The following is a 27,756-nucleotide window of genomic DNA, read 5'->3' as shown; positions in this document are numbered from 1 at the left end:
CGCGAGGACACGCGCAAGGCCATGCCCCCAAGCGACTCTGAACCAATCAGGACAAAAGTTCCGGAGAAGGCCACGCCCCCAGAAGCCCGTTGGTCACGGACCAACATGGCGGCGCCCACGGAGGGGCTCGCGTTTGCTGCGGGGCTGGAAAAGACTTGGGGTGCGGTTGTTCGCTCTCCAGAAGGGACTCCCCAGAAAGTCCGGCAGCTGATAGATGAAGGGATTGCCCCAGAAGAGGGAGCCACGGAAACGTGAGTTCGCGGGTCCGGGGTTGGCTGAATGAAGAGCATTTGGGGGAAGCTCAGGTCCGAGGTGGGACACCAGCCCACAATTGGACTGCACTGATGAAGAGATGGATGGACCCTGAAAAACACTGGAGTGGGTTGAGGATTAAAGGCAATATTTATTTTCTGTCTTTAAGTATTTAAGTATCAATTAAATATTAATCTACTTAATGAAAAATTTTAAAATATTATGTTTTTTCACCTAGTTTGGGATGTAGAATCGAAATTTCTTCCAAAAAGGTGGGATTTTTTTTTTAATTTTGCCTCAAGACAGGTTTTGGAGGAAGAAAAAGAAAATAACTTGTAACTGTATCCTTAACTTCTCTTCCAGCTTCTTTGACTTTTTGAGGCACAGATGCCTTTGGCAGCCTGGCAAAGCTAAGGAACTCTTCAGAGTAATATTTCCAGTTGTGTAAAGTGAATCCCATAAGATTTAGGGATTGCCAGATACCTTGGATTACAGTTATCAAGCTAGTAGAGGTGGGGGAAAGTGATATAATGATATGGCTTATTAAGAAGTTAAAAACCGGGCCGGGCGGTGGCGCTAAAGGTAAGGTGCCTGCCTTGCCTGCGCTAACCTTGGACGGACCGCGGTTCGATCCCCCGGTGTCCCATATGGTCCCCCAAGCCAGGAGCAACTTCTGAGCACATAGCCAGGAGTAACCCCTGAGCATTATCGGGTGTGGCCCAAAACCCAAAAAAAAAAAAAAAAAAAAAAAAAAAAAAAAAAAAAAAAAAAAAAAAAAAAGAAGTTAAAAACCTAGCAGGTCTGCTATTTACTATACCTTTGATGTAGTGCTAGCTTAAATTGAATTAAAAATCAGTGTATCAGTCTATAACCATACCACCCTGAGCATGTCCGATTTGGTCTAAAAATAGGTGTATCAGCCACAATAGGGTGACAAATAACTGTGGTTTTATATGAAAAAAATCATAGAAATCATAAAAATTCTGCTGATTATTTTTGTTTTGTTTTGTTTTTTTTGGGGGGCCACACCCGGCGTTGCTCAGGGGTTACTCCTGGCTGTCTGCTCAGAAATAGCTCCTGGCAGGCACGGGGGACCGTATGGGACACTGGGATTCGAACCAACCACCTTTGGTCCTGGATCGGCTGCTTGCAAGGCAAACACCGCTGTGCTATCTCTCTGGGCCCTGCTGATTATTTTTAATTACCTCTATTCATCACTGAAGGAAGTACTTTCAACCAGATTAAGTTAGTAAAGGAAATGTAGTGTTTTCTCCCCACACCACCACCCAGATGGGGGCTTCCAACGTTTTCCAGAGACTGGTTCTCTTCTGAAGATTCTTAGAATTAGTCTCTTTTGCTTTGAAATAGTTGGTTTAGGGCCCGGAGAGATAGCACAGCGGTGTTTGCCTGGCAAGCAGCTGATTCAGGACCAAAGGTGGTTGGTTCGAATCCCGGTGCCCCATATGGTCCCCCGTGCCTGCCAGGAGCTATTTCTGAGCAGACAGCCAGGAGTAACCCCTGAGCACCGCCAGGTGTGATCCAAAAACCAAAAAAAAAAAAAAAAGAAATAGTTGGTTTAATCCCATTTATTAGTAAAAAATAATCACTTGTCTCTATCAGTTTCTCCCTCTACCCCTCCTCCCCTCCCTCCACGAAGCACTTTCTTTTTTCTTTTTCTTTTTTTTCTTTTTTTGGTTTTTTTTGGTTTTTGGGTCAGACCTGGCAGCTCTCAGGGGTTACTCCTGGCTCTATGCTCAGAAATTGCTCCTGGCAGGCTCAGGGGACCATATGGGATGCCGGGATTTGAACCAATGACCTTATGTATGAAAGGCAAATGCCTTACCTTCATGCTATCTCTCCGGCCCCTCACAAAGCACTTTGAACATGAAAGAATTGTTTCACTAGATTTTTGTTTTCCTCTGTTGAGGCACACCCAGCAGTCCTCATGGCATATTCCTGACTCTGTGCTTTGGGATCACTTCTAGTGGGGCTTAGGGGACTTGGGTCAACTGAATGCCAGACACATATCTTTTTTTTTTTGGTTTTTGGGCCACACCCAGCGGTGCTCAGGGGTTACTCCTGGCTGTCTGCTCAGAAATAGCTCCTGGCAGGCACGGGGGACCATATGGGACACCGGGATTTGAACCAACCACCTTTGGGCCTGGATTGGCTGCTTGCAAGGCAAACGCCGCTGTGCTATCTCTCCGGGCCCAGACACATATCTTAACTCTTTTACTATCACTCTGACCCTTCACTAAATTTTTTCCTATGAAATATTTTTCATGGGAAATGTAATGATACTTGATTTGAGTTGTCTTTTGTGGGCTGTGGAAGGGCTTTGGGGCCACATCCAGCTGTGTTTAGGGCTTACTCCTTGCTCTGGGCTCAGGGATTACACCTGGTGGGAACCATGCGGACTCAAGGATAAAGTTGAGGTTAGCTGCATGCAAGGCAAGACCCTTATCTCCTGTACTATCTCCTCAGTCCCTTATTTGAATTTTCTTTTTAGACCTTTGTGGGGATGTATGGAGTTATGGATCACTCCAGATGGGAATATCAAAAAAGTTGTTTCTGCTATGAGTTAAATTTGTTGTTGGTTCAAATTACATAATATATAGAAGCCTTGAATATAAAGACTTGTGTTTTAAAATTTATTGATATGATTATCTTTGTTTTTGATTTTGGGCCATACCTGGCTGCGCTCAGGATCTATTCCTAGCTCTGTGCTCAGAATTCACTCCTGGAAGGCTCAGGGGGCCACATGGGATGCCAGGAATTGAACCCGGTCCATCCCAGCTTGTCCATGCAAAGCTAACGCTCTACCATTGTGCTATCTCTCCGGCCCCTATTTATTTGTTATTCTTTTTTACTTGGTGGTGCTCAGGGCTTACTCATGGCTCTTTAGTTCACGAATCACTCCTAGCGGGCATGGGGGACCTTATGAGATGTTGGGTTTGAACCTGGGTTGCTGCATTCAAGGCAAACACCCTGTCTGCTGTACTAATGCTCCAGCCCCATATCTTAGGTTTATTAAAGTTATACAGAGTACTTCTGCAAAACGTTTGTGAATTCAAATACTTTATCATCATATATAGAACTAGTGGAACTTTGCTATCGTATAAATGTCCTGAACCTAAGTACGGCCAAATTGTTAAGAGATTTGAATGGGGGGCCGGGAAGGTGGCGCTAGAGGTAAGGTGTCTGCCTTGCAAGCGCTAGCATATGTCCCATATGGGACATCCCCGGGGTCCCATATGGTCCCCCCAAGCCAGGAGCGATTTCTGAGCGCAGAGCCAGGGGTAACCCCTGAGCGTCAAATAGGTGTGGTTCAAAAAACCAAAAAAAAAAAAAAAGATTTGAATGGCAGACTAAAGAATTGTAATTCAGGTGTTAACAAGATAATACAGCAGTCAGAGCACTTGCCTCACATGCAGCTACCCAGGTTTTATCCTTAGCACACATTAATGGCCCCCAGTACCTCAGGAATGATCCTGAACACAGAGATAAGAATAAGCCCAGAGCTCATCTTTGTGGTTCAAAAACTTTTTAGTCTTAGAAAGAATTGCAAAAGGGACTGGAGAAATAACACTACGGTAGGGCGTTTGCCTTGAACGCAGCCAACTCAGGCCATTTAAAATCTTCTGTAATCTTCTGTGGTATGTTTGGTGCTATGCTACATGGAACTTCTCCATGTATTTTATGATGCCAGGAGTGGATGACCAACAGTTCTGCCCTCTGTTTTAGGAAAGACCCATCTGCAACACCACAGTCAGTCAGTGCATCGCCCCCAGAAGATCAGCCTCCTTTGGAATCGATGAAGAAAGAAGCCTTTTTCAGTAGAGTGGAGACATTTTCTATATCCTTTTTTATTTCCTGTGACTGTGCTTTCTACCTGTTCCTCAAGAGATTTATTCCTCCAGTGTATTTTATCTTTTGCTCTGGTGTGTTAAATTTAAGAATTAAATTGAGGGGCCGGGCGGTGGCGCTAAAGGTAAGGTGCCTGCCTTGCCTGCGCTAGCCTTGGACGGACCGCCTTGGACGGACCGCGGTTCGATCCCCCGGTGTCCCATATGGTCCCCCAAGCCAGGAGCAACTTCTGAGCACATAGCCAGGAGTAACCCCTGAGCATTACCGGGTGTGGCCCCCCCCCCCCCAAAAAAAAAAGAATTAAATTGAGGGGTCAGAGAGATAGCATAAAGGTAAGGTATTTGCCTTGCGTCCAGAAGGACGGTGGTTCGAATCCCGGCATCTCATATGGTCCCTTATGCCAGCCAGGGGCGATTTCTGAGTGTAGAGACAGGAGTGACCCCTGAGCGCTGCCGGGTATGACCCAAAAATAAAAAAAAAAAAAATTGAATAATAAGTTATTAGTAGTATTATACTTGTTTCACAAAAGAGGAAACAGTTTTCAGGTTTGCTAGCAGATGAATTGTATAGACTTACAGAAGGTCAGCCTGCTAGTCATGATTAAGGCTCAACCTGAAATTCTGATTTTTGGAGATGTTTCCTGTCTAGATACTCTTCTGTTAATTATATGTTGTTACATAACAAGTGACCCTAAATTATACTAGCTTAGCACAACTCAACCTTTCCCTCTCTGACATTGGTATGCAAGGCTGGCTCAAGTGAGACCTCTGACTCTTGGTCTCTCCTGGGTGTCATTTGGGGCTCTAGTCATCTTTGAGCCCTGCTTGGAAAGGACTTGTTTCCAAGCTCATTGCTGACAAGATTTACGTTCTCCTGCTCTCAGGTTGAGAGCTTCTGAATAGAGTGGACTTGGGACCATATAGAGTACAGGAGGTCAAACCTGGGTTGGCCAGATGCAAGGTAAGTATCTGACCCACTGTCCTATCTCTGTCCCTCTTTTTTTTTTTGTTTTTGTTTTTGTTTTGGGGCCATACCTGGTGACGCTCAGGGGTTACTCTTGGCTTTGCACTCAGAATCACTCCTGGCTTGGGGGAACATTTGGGACCATATGAGGATCGAACCTCGGTCATCCTAGGTCAGCCACGTACAAGGCAAAACGCCTTACCGCTACGCCATTGCTCCAGCCACACCTTTTTTTTCTTTTTTTTTAACTGACCATACATGCCCAGTGATGCTTAGGGGTTACTCCTGGGTCATTGTTCAGGAGTTTTTCCAGGTGATGCTCTGTGTACTCAGCTGTGCTGGGTGTCAAACCTCCACCTTGCAAAGCATATGTACTCACTCTGAGTTTTCTCCCCTACTCCACAAAGGACTCTTGTAGCTTAGGAAGATTGCATAATTTATATATATTGGGGGAGGGGCACACCAGTAGTGCTCAGAACTTATTCCTGGCTCTGCACTCAAAAATCGCTCCTGACAGGCTTGGGGGACCATATGGGATTCTGAGGATTGAATCTGAGTCTATCCCATATCTTCTACATGCAAAATGAAAAGACGCCTACTGCTGTGCTATTACTCTGGCCCCATAATATATATTCTTGACATTCCACTTGTCTCTGATTTAGTTAATGGGAACCCCTTCAGGTTTTGAATTGGCTTCTTTTGTTTTGTTTTGTTATTTGGTCACACCTGGCAGCACTCAGAGGTTATTATTCCTGGCTCTGCGCTCAGAAATCGCCCCCGGCAGGCACAGGGGACCTTATGGAATGCCAGGATTCCAACCACCGTCTTTCTGCATGCAAGGCAAATGCCCTATTTCCATGCTATCTCTCCGGCCCCAAAATTGGCTTCTTTTTTGAGGGGCCATCCCCAGCAGTGTTCAAGGGTTATTCCTGGCTCTGCACTCAGCAATCACTCCATCACTCCTTTTTTTTTTTTTTTTTTTTTTTGGTTTTTGGGCCACACCCGGTAACGCTCAGGGGTTACTCCTGGCTATGCGCTCAGAAGTTGCTCCTGGCTTGGGGGACCATATGGGACGCCGGGGGATCGAACCGCGGTTCGTCCAAGGCTAGCGCAGGCAAGGCAGGCGCACCTTACCTTTAGCGCCACCGCCTGGCCCCAGCAATCACTCCTAGTGGGCTCAAGGGACCATATGGGATATCAAGGATCAAACTTGGGTCAGCTGCGTACAAGGCAAGCTCCCTACCCACTAAACTATTGCTCTGGCCCCTAAGGTTGATTCTATTTCTTTTGGTCCCCTTCTGTGTCCTTTTGACATTCCTTAAGATACTTTGGCCTTTTTCTTTTATTTAGTTCCAAAATGTTTCTAGGCGCATCTTGTATTTTTCTTACTCCACTGCTGAACTCAGCCATTTCTCTAAGGCTTAGTTCCTTTCACTTAAGGTTATTTAAAAGCAAGTATCTGAGTGCAGGGTACTTTGCTGATACTGGGGTATCACTTTTCCCCAGTCCTTTCAGAGATGTACATATCTCTGTGAGTATGCATACACATACCAGTTCATCTGCCTTTATCTATTTTAAGAACTGAGTTCCTGGGGCTAGACTGGTATTACAGTGGGTAAGGTGTTTTACACAAGACTGACTTATGTTTGATTGCCAGCATCCCACCTGGGCCCCGAATAGTATAGAAGTGGTCCCTAAGCACTACCAGATGTGGCCCCAAAACAAAAATGAGAAGTTTCTGGATTGGAGTAAATTGTACAGCAATAGGGTGCTTGCCTTGTATACAGCTAATCCAGGTTTGATCCCCAGTATCACATATGACCCTCTGAGCCTTGCCAGCCCTGCCCTGAGTACAGAGCCAGGAATAAGCCCTGAGCACCATCAGATATTGTCCACAAATCAACAAAAAGTAGCCAAACTGATTAGAGTCATAGCCAGCAGGTAGGACATTTGTCTTGCATACGGCTGACCTGGGTTTAATCCTTGTCATCCCATATGATCCCTCAAGCCTGCCAGGAGTGATTTTCGAGCACCAAGCCAGTGGTAACCCCTAGCCACCACAGGGTTTGCCCCCCCAAAAAAAACAAACAAAAACCTGAATTTCTATATCTGTAGTTTCAGTTCTGCCCTGTAGGATTATTCTTACTTTCCCCTACTAGTATCTGTCCCTCATGGTGAAACCTAGCCTCTGTTTTCCCTGATACATTTTCTGCTCTCTGGGGAAAGATTCCAGGAGGTAAGGTGCTTGCATTTTATCTTGGCTGACCCTGGTTTGACCTCATGGGACATCCCATTTGAGCATTTTGAGGAGTGGTTCCTAAGGCACAGTGCCAAGTGTAAATCCTGAGCACCATCAGGTGTAGCCCCCAAACATACATACATACATACATACATACATACATACATACATACATACATACATACATCTTCATGTTTAATGTCTTTGATCTGTTTTCTTGTGTCCATGAAGACTGCCCTCCTCTTACTCAGATGTCACCCCATATAGATACATATTTATTTGGCTTTAGGGCTTGGCAGAGCAGAAGCTGCCAGAGATCAAAATTGAGCCTCCTTCATGAAAAGACTGTTGATTATTAATCTGACCTTACTTTTAATTTTTTGGGGGGTTAGGGGCGCCCCACACCAGGTAGTGGTCAGGGCTTTCTTTGCTCAAGTATCACTTGCTCCTTGTAGGGCTTGAGGGACCCAGCTCAGCCACATGCAAGGTAAGTGCCCTACCTGCTGTAAAGCTCTGGCTTCTTTACTTTGACTTTTACTACAGGGTCCATTCCCGGTGATGCCCTGGGACTACTCTACACAGTAGAGTTGAGTTCAGTGCTCAGTCCTGGCAGTGTCCAAAGGCTACCCAGCCCTGCTGGGAGGAGGGATTGAATTCAGGGCTAGGGCTAGGCTTTACTGATTCCTGAGTTAAGATTTTCTTTATTGTAATACACAAGCAGCATTGTTTTTCTTAACACAAAGACTCTCTGAAATGGGCAGGAAAGCCCCTTGAGCTTTCTCCACTCGTCTGTGCCAGATATGGTTGGGTCACAGTTGAATGCGACATGCTCAAGTGCTCCAGCTGCCAAGCTTTTCTCTGTGCCACTTTTCAGCCAGCTTTTGATTTTGACCGATGTAAGTATGAAGTACAAATGATAACTTTCTTCATTCAAAGATATGCTACACTATGGGGTTTGGGGCTGTGTTTTTTGGTTTGGATTTTGTGTGTGTGTGTGTGTGTTTTTTTGTTTGAGTTTTGGTGTGTGTGTATGTGTTGGTACAGTTGAGTCTGTTTGGGTTTTGGTGTGTGTGTGTGTGTTGGTTGGTTTGGGTTTTGGTGTGCGAGCCTGTGTGTTGGTGCAGTTGAGTCTGGTTAAGTTTTGGTGTGTGTGTGTGTGTGTGTGTGTGTGTGTGTGTGTGTGTGTGTGTGTGTGTGTGTGTGTGTGTGTGTGTGTGCTCACGCATGCATGCACTTGCCATTGGGTCTGTCTCCATCAGTGCTCAGGGAACACCCCACTCTACTTAGGAGTTGCTTCTGGCAACACTTACGGGGGTCATAGAGTGCTGGCAATCAAGTTCTCTGCATGCTGAGCTATGTCTTTTGCCATCTACTTTATATCAGTGTTTCTGAAAAGACCAATCCCTGTTTGAATGTATACTACACATAAAAAGGTAAATTCGTGGCTGTCTTTATCTTGATTATCGTTAACTTTAAAAAACACAGCAAGTAAGGTGCCTGCCTTGCCTGTGCTAGCCTTGGACGGACCGCGGTTCGATCCCCCGGTGTCCCATATGGTCCCCCAAGCCAGGAGCAACTTCTGAGCACATAGCCAGGAGTAACCCCTGAGCATTACCGGGTGTGGCCCAAAAACCAAAAAAAAAAAAAAACACAGCAAAACTCACTTTCTGTATTCAGAGATATTATTAAGAGGACTGTTTACACTAATGTTCCAAACTGTGTACTTGGGCAAAAAGATACAATTTTGTTCTATTTTTGCCACACCCGTCAGTGGCTAGGGACTTAACTCCTGGGCTCTGTACTCTTGGGTTCCTCCTAGTCAGGCTTGGGGGACCAAATGTGGTGCTGGCAGTTGAACCCAGGTTGGCTGTGTCAAGAGCCTTGCCCTGCCCGCTGTACTCTCTCTCCACCCAAAAAGATAGTCCTTTTGTGAAAGTTCATAGTGGAGAATGCCTGACCTAACAACATAAACATTTTCTTGTTAGTGACTCATGTTAGGATCTTTTATTAGAACTTGTTTTATGGAAAATATGAGTCAGTTACTGTCCTCATGTCTTAAAATTATATTATTTTTATTTCAGTTGCATCTGTACACTAAAAGACTCTGGTTCACTTGTAACTCTAGTATGTTTTGAAACTTGTGTCCTCTGTGGGTTTCAGATAAGGATCGTTGTGCCGAGCTAAAGAAGGCCTTGTGTACTGCCCATGAGAAGTTCTGCTTCTGGCCAGACAGCCCCTCTCCAGGTACTTACTTCAGAGACTCCTGCTTACCATCACCTTTATTTCTAATATTGTTTACTAGGTGAAAATCTAGTCTTGAAGTTTCTTCTTTCAATTTATGCTTTTCTTTGGGGGGGGGGTTGGTCCACATACAGCACACTCATGGATTACTTACTTCTGGTTCTGCACTCAGAAATCACTCCTGGCAGGCTCAGGGACCATATGGGATGCTGGGAATCGAACCCAGGTCTGTCCCGGGTTGGCCACATACAAGGCAAACGTCCTACACATCATGCTATCGTTCTGGCCCCTCAATTTGTGCTTTTCAAGGAAAATGGAGTTCCTTTATGAAGATGTTTTATTAACAACATATGACATGTTAGCAATTATAGTGTATACATATCTCATCCCATTTAGTCTGCCCAGAAGAGCCAGGAGATAAGCATTATCCACTCAGTTTCCTTTTTTGTTTTTTTGTTTTGTTTTGTTTTTGGAGGGGTCACACCTGGCAGCGCTCAGGGGTTACTCCTGGCTCCACGCTCAGAAATTGCTCCTGGCAGGCTCGGGGGACCATATGGGATGCCAGGATTCGAGCCACCGTCCTTCTGCATGCAAGGCAAATGCCTTACCTCCATGCTATCTCTCCGGCCCCATCTACTCAGTTTCTTAAGTGAAGAAACCACACTGTAGTTTAATCTATTTCACACCCTATCTTTCTTCCACTAGTTAGCAGCTCTATATTCTAATTGGTCTTTCTTTAAAGAGTGGACAGTGAAGACTTAAGGGTGGTAGGTAATAGAGCTTCATTATTAAAGAAAACTCATACAACTACCAAATGAGAGGAAATATTAAGAAATGAAATGTGTATGTGCTGGAGAGACAGTACAGCAGGTAGGTCACTGGCCTTGTATGTGGCCTACCCAGTTTCTATTACTAGTAGAGAGAGTGAGAGAGGGAGACAGGAGAGGGAGAGGGAGAGGAAGGGAGGGGAGGGGAGGGGAGGAGAGGAAAGGAGTCGCTCAGAAGTTACTCCTGGCTTTGCACTCAGAAATTGCTCCTGGCTTGGGGGACCATTTAGGATGCTGGGGGATCGAACCGGGGTTTGTCCTAGGTTAGCCACGTGCAAGGCAAATGCCCTACTGCTCCAGCCCCTGTAAGGAAGGTTTTGGGTTAGTTAGTGCTTGTGTGCGCCAGCTGCTGCTGCTCCCTCAGGGTCACTGCAGTGGGAAAGAGTTGTCACTGGTTATTTTGGAAAACTCTCCTGGGACAATAACTGGTCACTCTGGGGCATTAGAATTTTCCAAGCAACTGTAAGATAAACAGTGCTGGTCTCAGGGATAGGGTTCAACTGCAGATATAAAAAAGAGGTTGTAAAAAAAAAAAAATGTTAAAAAAAAAAAAAAAAAAAAAGGGGGCCGGGTAGGTGGCGCTGGAGGTAAGGTGTCTGCCTTGCAAGCGCTAGCCAAGGAAGGACCGCGGTTCGATCCCCCGGCGTCCCATATGGTCCCCCCAAGCCAGGGGCGATTTCTGAGCACATAGCCAGGAGTAACCCCTGAGCGTCAAACGGGTGTGGCCCAAAAACCAAAAAAAAAATAAATAAATAAAAAATAAAAAAGAGGTTGTTTTTGGTTTGTTGTTTGTTTTTGTTTTTTTGGCCATACCCAGTGATGCTTAGAGGTTACACATGGCTCTGCATTCAATAATTATCATGTGGGGGAGGGAATTACCACTGGCAGGGGTCTAAGTGATAATACAGTGGTAGGGCATTTGCCTTGCTTGTAGCTAAGGAGGATGGACCCAGATTTGATTCCCGAAAACCTGTATGGCCCCCTGAGCCTGCTAGGAGCGATTTCTGAGCACAGAACCAGGAGTAATTCCTGGCCATCACTGGGTATGCCCCAAAACAAAACAAAACAAAGCAAAAAAATGATCCTAAAACCTGGTTGCTATTGATACAATATGTGGACAAGAATACTACTATTAATCCTTTTTTTTTTGGGGGGGGGTCACACCCGGCAGCGCTCAGGGATTACTCCTGGCTCTATGCTCATAAATCGCTCCTGGCAGGCTCGGGGAATGCCGGGATTTGAACCACTGACCTTCTGCATGCAAGGCAAATGCCTTACCTCCCTGCTATCTCTCCGGCCCCTACTGTTAATTCTTTAGAGGCCCTGTTAAGTAACTAAGCTGGAAAACAAACCTCTTTGTTTTGTTTTTGTTTTGGAGCCACACCTGGCAGTACTCAAGAGTTACTACTTGGGTCTGGAACAGTGGCCCCCAAGAAAACAAAAAATTAAAAAACAAAAAAAGAGGGGCCGGGCGGTGGCGCTGGAGGTAAGGTGCCTGCCTTACCTGCGCTAGCCTAGGACGGACCGCGGTTCGATCCCCCAGCGTCCCATATGGTCCCCCAAGAAGCCAGGAGCAACTTCTGAGCGCATAGCCAGGAGTAACCCCTGAGCGTCACAGGGTGTGGCCCCAAAAAAAAAAAAAAACAAAAAAAGAGTTACTTCTGGCTTTGTGCTCAGGGATCAGTCCTGGGAGGGGAACCAAATGGAATGCCAGGGATTGAACCAGGGAACCTAAGGCAAGTTTTGTGCAAGACGGGTGCTCTGCCTGCTATACCACTGTTGCAACTCAGAAAAGAAAAATTTTAATACTCTGATAGAGTATCTGCTTAGATATATAATTTGTAAATTTTGACATTTTTGTACACTCACAAAAATCATCACTGCTGCATTTTTGTTAAATATTATGAATTTGGGGCCGGAGAGATAGCACAGTAGTAGGACATTTGCCTTGCATGCTGCCGACCCAGGACAGATGGTGGTTCAAGTCACGGTATCCCATATGGTCCCCAGTGCCTGCCAGGAGTAACCCCTGAGCGCCGCTTGGTATGACCCAACCCCCCCCCCCAAATTATGAATTTATAATACTCACTTTCCCAATTTAGTGTTCTCTATATTTTTTTTATTTATAAATATATACACATATTTCTTTCTCCTCCTTCCCCCAGTATAGCAGGTGTCACTCCTGGCAGTGCTTGAGGGGCTTTATATGGTGCTGGGAGCAGACAGGGGTCATCTTTACTGTCTCTCTGGCGCCTGCTCTGTATTTTCGTACCCTATTTTTCTTAGTTTTCATTGATCCTTGAGAGTTTTATAGCTTGATTCTCCCTCATTTTTTTTTAAAGCCAGTCAAATTGAGCAGTGGGGATTATATACCAACTTTTGTGATACTAACGTTAATAAGTTCTGATAAACCACTGCCATGGACCAGCCGATTCTCCTCTTCTTCATTGTACCACTGATCCATGGGTTACTATTTTACATCACTTGAACGGTTTCTAAACTAATTGCATTCAGACTGCCTCGTGAGTCTCCATTCAAATACATGTGCTCTAATATATCTGTACTCCCATTCTTGCAAAAAAAATTTTTTCGGTAGTTTCTCATCACACCCAGTAAAATTACAGTCTGGCCTCTGTCTACACTTTCACCTTAATTTACGACTCCTCTTTGTACAGGCATACTGTGTTCTAATCCTATGAAACTGTTTAAAATTCCCCAAATGTGCTGCCCTCTAGGCCTTTGCTTTTACTGGTCAGTGCAGGCCAAACTGCTGAGACTGCTCTCAGACATAATTGCTCACAGCCCATCCTCCTAGATCAACTTTGTCTTAAGGCCACCGACCCTCTGACCCATTGGACGGAGCCCACTGTTGCTGTTATGTTTCTTTCTGACATTGAAGTGTCCGGCTTACTTTTTTTTTTTTTTTTTTTTGCACAGATCGCTTTGGAATGTTGCCATTGGACGAGCCCACTGTTGTTGTTAGTGAATTCCTCCAGCGTTTTCAAAGCCTTTGCCACTTAGACCTTCAGCTTCCTTCCCTAAGGCCTGAGGACTTGAAGGCTATGGTAAGTTTTTTGAGGCCAGTTTAGAGTGGCTTTCTAGCAGCATTTGTACATGAAGCATCTATCTGCATGACAAGAGAACTCAGGTTTGATGGAAAAGAACCACTTGTCTCTCAACTCACCTTTCATTATCATGAGAATTTAAATAAATGGAATAGTATTATTTTTAAGCTAGTTATTTTTGGGCCACACCCAGTGATGCTTAGGGATTACTCCTAGCTCTGTACTCAGGAATTATTCCTGGCAGTGTTTGGGAAACCATATGGGATGCCAGTGATAGAACCCATCAGGTCGATCTCATGCAAGAGAAGTGCCCTACCCATTGTACTGTCTCTTTGGCCCAATTAGGATTTAAGTAAATGAGTTCCACTTAAACCTGTAGCCGCAAATCTTTTCTTCACAGTGACATTAATAGTCTCTGCCATATCCCTCCCTCCTTCCCAGCATACCCTGTAGCCTCATTTTCTTTCTTTTTTTTTTTTTTTTTTGATTTTTGGGCCACACCCGGTAATGCTCAGGGGTTACTCCTGGCTATGTGCTCAGAAGTTGCTCCTGGCTTGGGGGACCATATGGGACACCGGGGGATCGAACCGCGGTCCGTCCAAGGCTAGTGCAGGCAAGGCAGGCACCTTACCTTTAGCGCCACCGCCCGGCCCCTTCTTTTTCTTTTTTTTGGTTTTGGGCCACACCCGGTGGTGCTAGGGGTTATTCCTGGCTATGCTGTGGGACCATATGGGACACCGGGGTCCAACTGAGATCTGTCCTAGATCAGTTGCATGTAAAGCAAATGCCCTACTGCTGCCGCTATCACTTTGGTCCTAGCCTTAGTTTCTTTCTTTTTTTTTATTTTGGGGCCACACCCACGGCCCTCAGGTGTTACTCCTGGCTCTCTCCTCAAAAATCGCTCCTGGATGCCAGGATTTGAACCACATTTGGTCTTGGGTCCACCGCTTGCAAGGCAAGCCCCCTACCACTGTGCTATCTCTCTGGACCCTCAGTTTCAGTATGATTCTTTGTTGTTGTTGTTGTTTTGGGGCCACATCCAGTGGACTCAGGTTACTCCTGACAGGCTTGGGGGAGCATATGTGATGTCAGGGATCGAACCCAGGTCTGCCCTTGGCAGCTGCATGCAAAGCAAATGCTCTACCGCTGTGCTATTGCTCAGCCCCCCCCCCCCTTAGTTTTATCTCACTCTTTGACTCTGTTTAACAGAAAATACTAACAAGTAATGTCATGTAGTTTCCATTGTATACCATTTTATAAAGAGAAGTAATAAGCATCAGATTAGAAATTTTTAGAGAAATATGGGATGCCAGGATTTGAACCACAGTTGGTCCTGGGTCGGTGCTTGCTTGGCAAGCAAGCACCCTACCACTTTGCTATCTCTCCAGTACCCTGATTAGAAATTTTTTGGGGAATTAGGACCACACCCTGTGACGCTTGGGTTACTCCTGGCTATGTGCTCAGAAATCGCTCTTGTTTTGGGGGACCATATGGGATGCCGAGGGATTGAACTGTGGTCCATCCTGGGTCAACTGCATGCAAGGCAAGTGCTTGACCGCTGAACTACTGCTCCGGCCCCATGATTAGAAAAAAAAAATTTTTAACCTCAGCAGCGCTCAGAGGACCATAGGGGATGCTGGGGTTCGAACCGCCTCCTGCATGTAAGGCAAACGACCTCCCTCCATTTTAGGCATTTTTATTTATATATTTTTGTTTTGTTTTTGGGCCACACCCTTTGACGTTTAGGAGTTACTCCTGGCTATGCGCTCTGAAATCACTCCTGGCTTGGGAAGAAGACCGTATGGGATGCCGGGGGATCGAACCACAGTCCGTCCTAGTCTAGTGCTTACAAGACAAGCCTTACCTCAGGCCCTGTTAGGGGCTGGAGAAAGTACTGCAATTAGTGCATTTGCCTTGCATGTGACCTACTCATATTTGATCTTTGATATCACATATGGTCCCACAAATCCCACCAATCTAAGGACAACCAGGTAGGCTCCCCCACCAAAAAAGGGGGGAGAACAGATAGGGTGTTTGCCTTGCAAGCAATTGACCCAGATTGGATCTCTGTATCCCATATGATCCCTCAATCAGGAGTGATTCCTGAGTACAGAATCAGCATCCCTGTTCATTAATGGGTATGTTTCCTCTTCAAAATTAAAATAAAAAGTACCACTGACCCAAGTAGACAAGAATTTCTGGTCAAGTCTCCTGAGCACAACTTGGAAGGTAACCCCCACATTTGCCCCTCCCCACAAAAAACTTGACTTGCTCTTCAAGCCCCTGGTCTCATTTTAACGTGTATCTAGCTTGATTGTCTCTGTGTTTCTTATTTCCACTCTGAAGAACTCCATGTTCTCTCTTGAACATGTATATCCTCTTTCTCTCCTCACATCTTTCTAAGCAAGCTTTATTCAATCAGGAGTGATTCCTGAGTACAGAATCAGCATCCCTGTTCATTAATGGGAATGTTTCCTCTTCAAAATTAAAATAAAAAAGTACCACTGACCCAAGTAGCCAAGAATTTCTGGTCAAGTCTCCTGAGCACAACTTGGAAGGTAACCCCCACATTTGCCCCTCCCCACAAAAAACTAGACTTGCTCTTCAAGCCCCTGGTCTCATTTTAACGTGTATCTCGCTTGATTGTCTCTGTGTTTCTTATTTCCACTCTGAAGAACTCCATGTTCTCTCTTGAACATGTATATCCTCTTTCTCTCCTCACATCTTTCTAAGCAAGCTTTATTCAATAAAACTGCTTTTCTTGGCTCAAACACCCCCTCCCCCATCCAAAGCCTAGCCTGTATCTAAATATTTCAAAGAAACTTGGGATTTTGTTTATTTGTTTTGGGGCCATACCTGGTGGTGTTCAGGTTACTCGTGGCTTTGCACTCAGCAATCACTAATGGTGTGCATGGAGGACAATATGGGATGCTGGAGATCTAACTGGTCGGCTATATTTTTTTTTTTTTTTTGGTTTTTGGTTTTTGGGCCACACCCCGCAGTGCTCAGGGGTTACTCCTGGCTGTCTGCTCAGAAATAGCTCCTGGCAGGCTCGGGGGACCATATGGGACACCGGGATTCGAATCAACCACCTTTGGGTCCTGTATCGGCTGCTTGCAAGGCAAACGCCGCTGTGCTATCTCTCCGGGCCCTGGTCGGCTATATTTAAGGCATATGCCTTGGGGCCGGGTGGTGGCACTAGAGGTAAGGTGCCTGCCTTGCCTGTGTTAGCCTTGGACGGTTCGATTCCCCGGTGTCCCATATGGTCCCCCAAGCCAGAAGCGACTTCTGAGCGCATAGACAGGAGTAACCCCTGAGCGTTCCCAGGTGTGGCCCAAAAACCAAACCAAAACAAAAACAAAACAAAAAAGGCATATGCCTTATCTGCTGTACTAATCATATCCCTCCTTTTATTTTTTTAGAGAGACTTAAAAAGTGCTTTGATCTCTCTGTACTTTGAATATTTACTCTCTGTTTCACTGCCTTTTGGTACTTCAGGCAGAAATTTTTACTGTAGCATATAGGGGCTATATAGTCTTCTCCATTGGATTGAAAAGCTATTAGAGAATTCAGAACCAAACTATTAATGTTTGGCCCCCTCATAAAATAGTAATCTGTCTTTCCACCGTCACAGTTCTTTAATATTCTTAGAATAAAAATCAAGATTGAAGAGCTCTGTTGTTCTGTGAGAAATGGGGAGAGAGCTCAAAGGGATAGTACATAGCCACACTGGAGGTCCAGGTTCCATTTCCTGCCCTGCCAGAACCCCTACACACCACTGAGAGTGACTCCTGCTGCGCCCCCCCCACCAATAGGCATATTCAGGGCCTCAGATTTGGTTCAGTAGTACAGTCCAGGCTGCAAAAGTGTGAGGCCCGCGCTCTCATTTACCTAAGAAAGAATAAGAAAAAGAAGTGAGCGGTAGGAGTATTGTCTTGCACACAGTTTGATCCAGGACGGATGGTGGTTCGAATCCTGGCAATCTCAAATGGTCCCCTGAGCCTGCTAGGAGCGATTTCTTATTTTTGGGGGGGTGGGGAGTTGGGTTTTTGGTTCACACCAGTGGTGCTCAGGGGTTTACTCCTGGATTTGCACTCAGAAATCGCTTCTGTCAGGCTCAGGGACCATATGGGATGCCGGGATCCAAACCACCATCCATCCTGATTCGGCTTCGTACAAGTCAAACACCCTACCACTGTGCTATCTATCCGGCCCCAGGAGCGATTTATGAGCGCATAGCCAGGTAACTCCTGAGTGTCACTGGGTATGACCCAAAAACAAACCAAATAAAGAAGGGAATTCATAGTCAGGCCAGGATATAAACTGAAGCTATTTGTTGTTGTTGGTTTGGGGCCACACCCACTGGCACTCGGGTTACTCCTGGTTCTTTCGCTCAGAAATCACTCCTGGCAGGGGGGGATCATATGGGAGGCCGGGAATCAAACCTGGGTCCATCCCAGACCGGCAGCTTTCAAGGCAAGAAAATACTCTACCTGCTGTGCTATCACTCCAGTCCATTTTTTATTATTTAAGTTTGAGGTTTTGAGGAAGTATCCACCAATTTGTGAGCTGAAAACGAATTAGTACTGGGGAAAGATCTGCCAATTAAGGTACTTTTCACAAGCTGTTTCTTCAGCTGGCAAGAAAGGATGATTCAGAAACTTTCTGTTTGGTTGGTTTTTTGTTTGTTTTTGGGTCACCACCCGGCGGGGCACTTAGGGGTTACTCAGGTTCTGTGCTCAGAAATCACTCCTGGCAGGCATCGGGACCATATGGGATGCCAGGGATTGAACTGGGGTCCGTCCTGTGTTGGCTGCCATGCAACACAAACCGCCCTACCTTTGTTGCTATTGCTCGAATCCCTCAGAAAGGTTCTATGATCCTTGACCCTGTATGAGAAGAGGTTAGTCCTTTCTAGTGCAGAGTATTCTATTCACATTTGTTACTTTGGCGGGGGTGGGGTGGGGGCGTCATAGTCCGCATTTAGCCATGCTCAGGCTGCTCCCATCTCTGTTAAGTTGTTGTTTCTGACTCTGCCAAATATTATTGTAACCATGGTCAGTCTCATGCAAGACTCTACACAGTACTATTCTCTTCAGCCTCACATGTTTCTTCCATTACTCTTGCCTTGTTTTCATGTAAGCATTTCATGGTGGTTTGGTTCGTCTTGGGCCATACCCAGTAACGTTCAGGGATTACTCCGGACTTTGATTCAGGAGTCCCTCCTGGATGACTCAGGAGACCATATGGGAAGCAAGTGATTATATGAGAAGCAGGTCAGCCTTGTGCAAGATAGGGACCTTATGTAATGTGCTGTCCGCTCTGGTCCCTTCGGAGGTTGGAATATTCTGATCTTTTGCCCTGGTTCCTCTGTAGTGCCTTGACAGAAGAAAAGATCAGTCTCCTTCTGCATCTGACTGAAGATGAGCTTGATCACCGAACAGAGGAGAAGAAAAACTGCCACCCAAATTAGGCTCAGACATCCAAGTTCACATCAACTGCCTGTATTCTTGCTTTGTGTGGCTGGGCATGTAGGTGAGGCACTAATTTGCTCTGAGATGGGGACTGTGACCCTATTCCACACCCATCAAAAATCAATCACTAGTAGTGACTAGAGAAAAAACAGAGTTGAAGAGAAATAATGAGGGCCTTGGTTGGATGTAGGTGGCACCAAGAATCTGTAATGAAAACCAGATTAGAATCAGGCAATCTCAAGCACACCTAAAACATGTCTTTCACTGTCACTCCCCAGCTAGGAGATTGTTTTTTTGTTTGTTTGTTTGTTTTTTTGTTTTGTTGGTTTTTTTTGTTTTGTTTTTTGGTCCACCACTCACTAATGCTCAGGGGTTACTCCTGGCTATGCACTCAGAAATTGTTCCTGGTTTGGAGGACCATATGGGATGCTGGGGGAATCGAACTGAGGTTCGTCTAGGTTAGCTCTTGCAAGGCAAGCCTACTATTTGTGCCACTGCTCCAGCCCCTCAGCTAGCAGTTAATAATTCCCTAAGACAGTGAGGTGCCTTTCTATTTTAGACAAAAGGTTGTTCTGTTTAATGATAAAACACTGTCAAAGAAAACACAGCTAGCAGGCTTTGTCCCCCTATCTGGGTTTTCTGTCTCAATTTGCTCAGTTTGGCACAGACCCCCCTGTGAGATAGACTCTCAGAGCCTGTCCTTGCTTGATTGAAAGATGAGTTCAGGCTGGAGTGATAGCATGGAGGTAAGGCCATTTGCCTTTCATGCAGAAGGCCATTGGTTCGAATCCTGGCATATCATATGGTCCCCTGAGCCCTGCCCAGGAGCGATTTTCTGAGCATAGAGCCAGGAGTAACCCCTGAGCACTGCCAGGTATGACCCACAAAAACCAAAAAAAGAGAAAAAGGAAAAAAAAAGAAAGATGCGTGTTGTGTATGTAAACATTTCCATGGGATTATTGTTACTGATCCTACCCTGATCGGTGATTGTGCCCTATCCTAGGGTGTGACCTGGCATTCTGCTCCCACCATAGGGTAGGGCACAATCATGGATCAGGGTAGGATCAGTAACATAATAATCCCATGAAATGTTTACATACACAACAGATGCATACATAGATTAAGGAATCTCATTCATTTTAAAGGTATAAATCAAGAGAATAGAAGATAGCACACTGAATAGGACCATTTTTTGCCTTGCATGTGACCAACCTGGTTCAGTCTCCCAGCATCCTGTATGGTTTCCTGAGCCTTTCGGGAGTAATTTCTGGGCCAGAGAGAAAGCAGAGCAAGTAGGGTGTTTGCCTTGATGCTTGCTGACCTAGGACGAACAGTGGTTCGAATCCCAGTGTTCCATATGGTCCCCCGAGCCTGCCAGGATGAGTGATTTCTGAATGCGAGTGCCAGGAGTAACCCCTGAGCGCTGCCGGGTGTGACCCAAAGACAAAAAAAAAAAAAAAAAAAAAGGAAGTTATGGCAGTTGAGTTCAGCACCATCTGGTTTACTGAGCATCATAGGGTTACAGCCAAAGTGGCCTGAATGATCCTCAGCATCTCGGTCTGAAGAGCGCAGTACCTTATCTCCATCCCCTGAGCTCTGTTAATCATCCTGGGTGGCCAAGAATCACTTGATAGGGCCCTCATACCTCCCGAGTACTGCTTGGAAGATCCTGTCCCTTTCTCTACCCAGAAAATATGACTAAAGGGATCAGGAGAAATTTATTACAATTATCTTTAACACAGTCTCAGAACTAGAAAGATCGTCCATGGAATAAGGCAACGATGCCCAATGCATGGTCCTCCAAGCACTGCCAGAGGTCTTTCCTGATTGTAGAGGCGGAAAAAGCCCCTGAACGAACACACTACGGGGGTGTTGGCCCACAGCACGTGCACACACACAATACACCACTAAAATGAGAGCTCACCAAGACCCCTTAGTCATTCCTGTAGGAAATGGTGGTCCATGATCAAGTTGGGTTTCAGAGAGCAAAGGACAGGGTCCCTGAGAATACGTTGATTCGTTGTAGGAAGAAGACTCACAGGTCACTGTTAGACTCTCCCGTGCAGAAGGTGACATTTGAGCAGACTCGCTTGCCTTTCTTTCTCCCCAGTTCTTCCCTAGAGCCCATGCAGCTCCCCTCTGATCATGTGCTCTCAGTGCATGAGGAAGGTGGGACTCTGGGGCTTCCAGCAAATGGAATCGTCCGTTTCCGAAACTGGATGCATCTTTCAGCCTGCACCAGCTCCCCTGTCGCAGGTCCTGACGGCCCGTTCTGAGCGCTTCCTGCTGGTGCCCGAGTCTCCTCGCAGGATGATGACTCGGAGCCAGGATGCTACGTTTTCTCCCGGCTCGGAGCAGGTACACACTTGGCGGACCTATTGGACTTGCCAAACGCGTTCTTAGCAAAAGCGTTGTGGGTGGCAGAGTTGGAGCTGACCTGGGCCAGCTTCATTGGATCCCCTGGGTCAGGAAACATTGTAGTGTTTTTCTTTCTTCCTCCCGCTGCAGCGGAACTCGGTGTCTTGTTTTGCATAGAAATGCCATCTTTGAAAGAGTAATTATGTCCAGTAATTCAGGAGCCGAAATTCTTTTTTCGTTATTGTTTCTGGGTCACCACCCTACAAGTGCTCAGGGTTTTCTCTTGGCATAGGGATAGAGAGATTAGCACAGCGGTAGGGCATTTCGTTGCATGCAACCAACCTAGGACAGACGGTAGTTCAAATCCCAGCATCCTATATGGTCCCCTGTGCCTGCCAAGGAGCGATTTCTGAGCACAGAGCCAGGGGACGTTAACTCCCTGAGCGGCGCCAGGTATGACCCAAAAACCAAAAAGAAAAAAAAATTACTCCTAGCAGGCTTAGGGGCCATATGGCATGCTGGGGATCGAACCCAGGCCTGTCTTGGTTGGCTGCGTGCAAGGAAAATGCCCTACTACTGTGCTATCGCTCTGGTCCCAACGAGCTGAATTCTTACCCACTTAACCAAGCAAACCATTTGTTGTTCTGCTGCTAGAAACGTTACTCCTGACTAAAGTTACCCATTCCCCATCACTGAGCTGACCTTTATCATCTCTTTCCTTCAGGCTGAAAAGAGTCCCCTGTCTTTACCGTCACCCGAACTCGGAGCTGGGACTCTTCCAGTCCTGTGGACCGTCTCTGACTTTGAAGCCACCAGCCCCCACCACCCGAACACGCCGGTCACCCGAAGCATGGGGACAGTGAGAGCCAGCCGGCCTGGACGTGCCATCCAGCCCTCTGCGCAAGGCCAAGCGAGCTCGCCTGTGTTCTTCTAGCAGTTCGGTGGGTGCACCTGCTTGGAGTGGCTCCAAGCAACATTCCCATCTTTTTTCTGCCCCTGTGGCCATTGTTGTCTACTCAGGTGGCAAAGCTTCATGTTGTGTAGTGGGCAGCCAGCAGGAAGCAGTCAAGAGTTTGAGCATGGGCCCGGAGAGATAGTACAGCGGCGTTTGCCTTGCAAGCAGCCGATCCAGGACCAAAGGTGGTTGGTTTGAATCCCGGTGTCCCATATGGTCCCCCGTGCCTGCCAGGAGCTATTTTTTCTGAGCAGACAGCCAGGAGTAATCCCTGAGCACCGCCGGGTGTGATCCAAAAAAAAAAAGAGTTTGAGCATGTGTTTATTTAGAATGGGTTTTTCAAAAAAAAAAAAAAAAAAAAAAAGAAAAGAATGGGTTTTTCAGAGAATAGAAATATTGAGGTACAAACGCAAGGGCAGGGCACAGTTTTTGCTTAACACCGGGATGTAGCTCCATGGTAGAGCACAGGCCTCACATGAGGAGTCTGGATGCATTCCCATGTACCAGAAAACAAAATAAGATTTGGAGGGGGGAGGTGGCTTGTGGAACATGGGTATATGAAGGACCCAAGTTCAATCTCCTTTCCATATTGAGTCCCCAACCAGCAGCGCTTTTGCCTGCCTTGATACTGTACCATTCAGTTTGCCTGGCATAGTATCACCAGGTAAGGCCTGCAGTGCTCTGGAAGTCCCCTTGAAACAAAACCCCAAGGTTAAATAAGATAGCAAATCTGCGAGTGCAGTGTTCAGAGAACTCAATGCTAGAACATGCAAATGGAGTCTGGATTTAGACTATGGAGAGCCCTTCCGAACTCACCGAGCACCTGTCCTCAGTCTATGTCCTTCCTTCTTCTTCTTGCAGGACACCTCACCTCGCAGCTTCTTTGATCCTACATCTCAGCATCGAGACTGGTGCCCCTGGGTAAACACCACTGTTGGTGAGGAAGCCAAGGAGAATGGTGGCTCAGAGGTGGACAGCAGCCCTGTAGCTGAGCCAGGCTGGCAGGCAGTCATGCATGTGCTCCTAGCTCACAAGCAGGCTCATGAGCCTGCGGAGGCCGAGACAGTGGTGAGCAGTGGGGGTCAGGTCAATGCATGTGGGAGGAGCCATTGGGGTCATTGGGGTGAATCCTGAAAGACATGATTCAGTTTCATCATTGCCAGCAGGCACGGGCAGGTGATGCCTGGGTGCAGTTTAGCATGCACCTGGTCATTAAAATCTGATACATGCCCTCTGCAAAGCAGGCAAGAACTGGAGCAGGCAGTGGGCAGCTGCTACAGCCAGGGTTGCTGAATGGCTCTGCTCTCTGGGCCCTTCCCCTCACTCCAGTTGATCTCAGTTTCAGCTGTCACAGAGATGACAGTTGCAACCCGCACTTGTAGGTGTCGACAACTCAGTCACGGTGGGTGTTGTTGACTAGGGGAATGGAAGCAGGGGGAAGACTGGGCATGGTGGAGTACTGAAAAGTGAGTTCTTCCTCCGAAGTGCTCTTCCCAGCTTTGCTTTGTAACCTACCTGGTATCCATATGATCCTTCTGCTCTGCCCTCTTAAGGACAAAAGACAGTAATACTCAACAACAGACAATAAGATGTCTTCAAGAGTCAGGATTTTTGTACTTTCACACAGATTCTGCTGGCATTGATGCTAAATGCCTGAGTGTCAGTGTGTACCCTCAGAACTGTGCAGGTGAAGGTTTGCTCCTTTTTGTTTTCTGTTTTGTTTTGTTTTTGGGCCACACCCGGTGATGCTCAGGGGTTACTCCTGGCTATGCACTCAGAAGTTGCTCCTGGCTTGGGGGACCATATGGGATGCCGGGGAATCGAACTGCGGTCCATTGAAGGCTAGCGCAGGCAGGCAGGCAACTTACCTCTAGCGCCACTGCCCGGCCCCCAGGTTTGCTCCTTTTTAAAAAATTCTTTATTTTGGGGCAGGAGTGATAGCACGGTGGTAGGGTGTTTGCTTTGCATTCATCTAACCTGGGATAGACCCAGGTTCAATTCCTGGCCAGATGTCCCCGAGCCTGCCAGGGCTGATTTCTGAGCTCAGAGCCAGGAGTAACCTCTGAGTGCCAATGGGTATGGCCCAAAAACCAAAAGAAAAAAGTTATTTTATTTGTTTTTTGGGCCACACTTGGCAGTGCGCAGGGCTTACTCCTGGCTCTGCCCTCAGGGATCACTCCTGTCAGGCTCAGAGGACAATATGCAGTACCAGGGATTGAACCTGGATCAACTGTGTGCAAGTGTTCTAGCTATTGTACTATTGTTCCTGCCCCCAGAATTTCATTTCCACTTTTTTTTTATTTGCACATGACATTCTATTCAAAGGACAAGAAATTAACACTATGTTAATTCACTATGTTTAGAAGACAGAACTTTTACTGTCTTTCCCGCCTGCATCCTACCATCTGCTTTAGGATCATGAGAATCTGGGAAACTTGTTCTAAAGAGAGAAGGCTTCATATGTTCTCATCTTCATAATCTAGGATGGGAAGGAAGTGGTGCTTATATTTACTTCTTTTTTTTTTTTTTTTTTTTTGGTTTTTGGGTCACACCCGGCAGTGCTCAGGGGTTACTCCTGGCTCTACGCTCAGAAATCGCTCCTGGCAGGCTCAGGGGACCATATGGGAAGCCAGTATTTGAACCACCGGCCTTCTGCTTGCAAGGCAAACGCTCTGCCTCCATGTTATCTCACTTTTTCATTTCATAGACACTGCAGAGATGATCCAAATGAAAGGTTAACAAAAAGGTGGATTTTCTCCAGAGATCTATTATGGTGGTTGGTGTTTGGCCACCCCCAGGAAAATCCAGAAGGGATTTTCAGAATTTTCAAAAAGTTCAGAAGGGAGACCCAGATTTTTATAGACTCCAATGATGTCTGTGAACTGTGGTAGCAGTGCAGTTTTTTTACATAAAAAACTTTTTTCTCCCCCCCCCCTTTTTTTTTTTTGCAGGGTGGGGGTAGGATTGGGCCACATCCAGTGGCACTCAGGGTTCTGCACTCAGAAATTGCTCCTGGCAGACTCTGGGGACCATATGGGTTGCCGAGGATTGAACCCAGGTCTGTCCTCGGTTGGCCAAATGCCCCTACCACTGTGCTCTCGCTTTTCCGTCACTTAATGCAGATAAGCAAGAACCTTGTTATACTTAATTGAATCAAAACACCCAAAGGCAAAAATAGAGTAGATTCCTTTAATAAGATAAGGTTTGTGAAATTTTCCTGAGCTCCAGCTGGCTAAGCCAACTCCCTATGGTTTCTGAGAGTTGATACTAGACATATGGAGTCAGAGAGATAGCATAAGAGGTAGGTGCTTGCATGGCACTGCGCAATGGTTTCAAGTGCTGCCAGGTATAACCTCTGCACATGCCAAGTATGGCCTACCTATGTCCTACTTTCCCAAAGTACTAGAAATATATATATTAAGTAACCTTTTTATAATTTATTATTTATATTGAGCAAACTTTTGTGTGTTTGGTTTTTTTTGTTGTTTTGTTTTGTTTTGGTGGGGGGAGCACACCTGACAGCGCTCAGAGCTAAGGGATTTTTTTAGATGATTCAAGGGACCATGTGAGGTGACAGAGGATAGAATCTGGATCAACCATGTGCAGGCACCCTACTACTATCGTTCTGGCCCCTGAGTAGCTCTGACCAGCCTCTGTTTTGTGCATAAATTTCTTCCTAGTCATGAAACAGTGCCCATGACCCATAAGACAGCGACAAATGAACCCATGGGGTTTGAGTTGTCTTAAGAAGAAGCTGACCTCATATCAGGCTTGTGGGTGCTATGATTTTCAAGGTTCTTGAGGTCATGGAAGGTTTTCATAGCTGTTCTGGAAAGCTTTTTGGGGCAGGGGTGAGATGGGGTACTGCAGCATTCAGAACATTTTCAGTTTGTTCCAACAACAAAAAAGCATCTTTTTCAGAGGTACATGAACTGAGTTTCCCTTAGTCACTAGTAAGACTCTACCTTTTCTCTATTTGACTTAATTTACGAGACACTCCTCAAAGGATAAGAAGCCAGTGAGAATGTCTGATGAATTGCTTTGTCTTTCTGGAGCGCCGTTCCCTCAGACACAGAGCATTTTATAGGAAGATCAAGTGGCTATGGAATCCTGCCTGTTATTAGCTCTGCTGGTTAGAACAGCTGAGAAGGCCAGGATCAGAGTTTTGAGCTCTTTTTGGGTCAGTTAACTTTTATTCTTTGGCCTTGGAATAGTTCATTGGTACTTGGAATATACCTTCAAAGCATTCAATAAATATGAATCCTTGTTCCTAAGAAGTAAAAAGCTAGGGTCAGTTTATCCCCATGGATGAGAAAAGATTGACTACTCTGTGTGGGTCACATATGTCCTGCCGACATAGAGTTTAGGAGGATCCTTGGAGGGAGGGCATGAGCTAGCACCAGATGCTCCCAGTGTGGTCACTAGAACCAAAAGTAAATAGGACTTAGCATTTTAATTTTTTCTGGCTATTGATAGGTGTCTATCAATAGAAAATTGTTTTACCTTAGTCCAGGCATGTGTCACTCATTGTAGGAGAAAGCAACAAACTAAGCTTTAAAGGTATTCCCAATCCATTTATCTCTAAAGGAATTTAATCTCTGATCTTTCCACCCACAGAGTCTGCCAGAGAAATCCAGAAAGGTTTTTCGAATATTCCGACAGTGGGAAGCTTTAAGCTCATCGTGAAGCCAGCTGCAACCATTTCTGAAGAGAAGCAGAAGGAAGGATAAAGTCTAAATCCCTTTGAATTAGCCAGTGCTAAGTTGTCTTTGTTCTGGGTTAACTAAGGCATTTCTGTCCTGCTAAAGACAAGTCTCTGTCTACATCTGCCTGAGGGATCCCCATTTTCACATGGGCCGGGGACAGGGTAAGTTGCCCTCAGCTCCATGTGTCAACAGACTGTGAAATTATAAAAAATCGATTGGGACCAAGGACTTGAGCACTTTCATTGTCTTTAGTGTGGGGATATGTTACAAATTTCTTCATATCCCAGGAATGTGATTGTTTGTATTAAAATATTTGTTAAGATTCTTATGACCAGAGAACTGTTTTTCTTATCTTCCGAGTTGATTGAAAAGAAGTGGAGGTTCCAGGAGATGTACAGTAGTCATTGCATATGCCTGGCGTACGCCGTTACCAGGGTTGATCCCTGGCATCCTTGGTCCCCTCCGGTGGTTGAGTATATTCCTGGCCCAGATATCCCTGGCACTACAAGCCTAAGCAGCATCACATCCTCAATTCAATGGCCCCTATGACCAGGAATCACTGGAGGGCCTCTCCCAGACCTGTGAAGCACCATTTGGGAGGCCTCTCTTTCCGACCTTGCCCCTGAAAAGTCAGATGGGTACTTTTCAGGTTGTCTGCAAAGCCTAGACATTACTTATGTTAAAGAAGTAACACACACACACACACACACACCCCAGACATACTACTTTCCTTCCTGTCCTGTGTGGGGTCACAGCTAAGTAAAGGAGGTGAGGAGCATGTTCTCTCACTCTAGGTCAGTGGTTGGCAA

The 27,756-nt window shown here is 46.0% G+C and overlaps 2 protein-coding genes across 2 annotated transcripts in view; both read left to right on the top strand.

Moving 5' to 3' along the window:
* Positions 1-27,756, top strand: part of UBE2H (ubiquitin conjugating enzyme E2 H) — a 325,238-nt gene that overhangs the window by 63,005 nt on the left and 234,477 nt on the right. The gene's annotated exons all lie outside the window — the stretch shown is intronic.
* On the top strand, positions 101-27,272 carry ZC3HC1 (zinc finger C3HC-type containing 1). The gene is given in 16 exon segments (XM_049776023.1): positions 101-251; positions 3,997-4,108; positions 8,067-8,217; positions 9,482-9,565; positions 13,327-13,454; positions 17,518-17,519; positions 18,831-18,915; positions 18,918-18,950; positions 18,952-18,989; positions 21,039-21,063; positions 21,065-21,286; positions 22,011-22,034; positions 22,037-22,081; positions 22,084-22,227; positions 23,103-23,309; positions 26,859-27,272. Coding segments are annotated over 16 exon segments (1,515 nt in total). The 5' UTR covers positions 101-105; the 3' UTR covers positions 26,928-27,272.

This window comes from Suncus etruscus, chromosome 1, assembly GCF_024139225.1.
Source record: "Suncus etruscus isolate mSunEtr1 chromosome 1, mSunEtr1.pri.cur, whole genome shotgun sequence".
Lineage (NCBI taxonomy): Eukaryota > Metazoa > Chordata > Mammalia > Eulipotyphla > Soricidae > Suncus > Suncus etruscus.
Note: the sequence above shows the minus strand (reverse complement) of the source record. Positions and strands in the feature narration are given on the sequence as shown.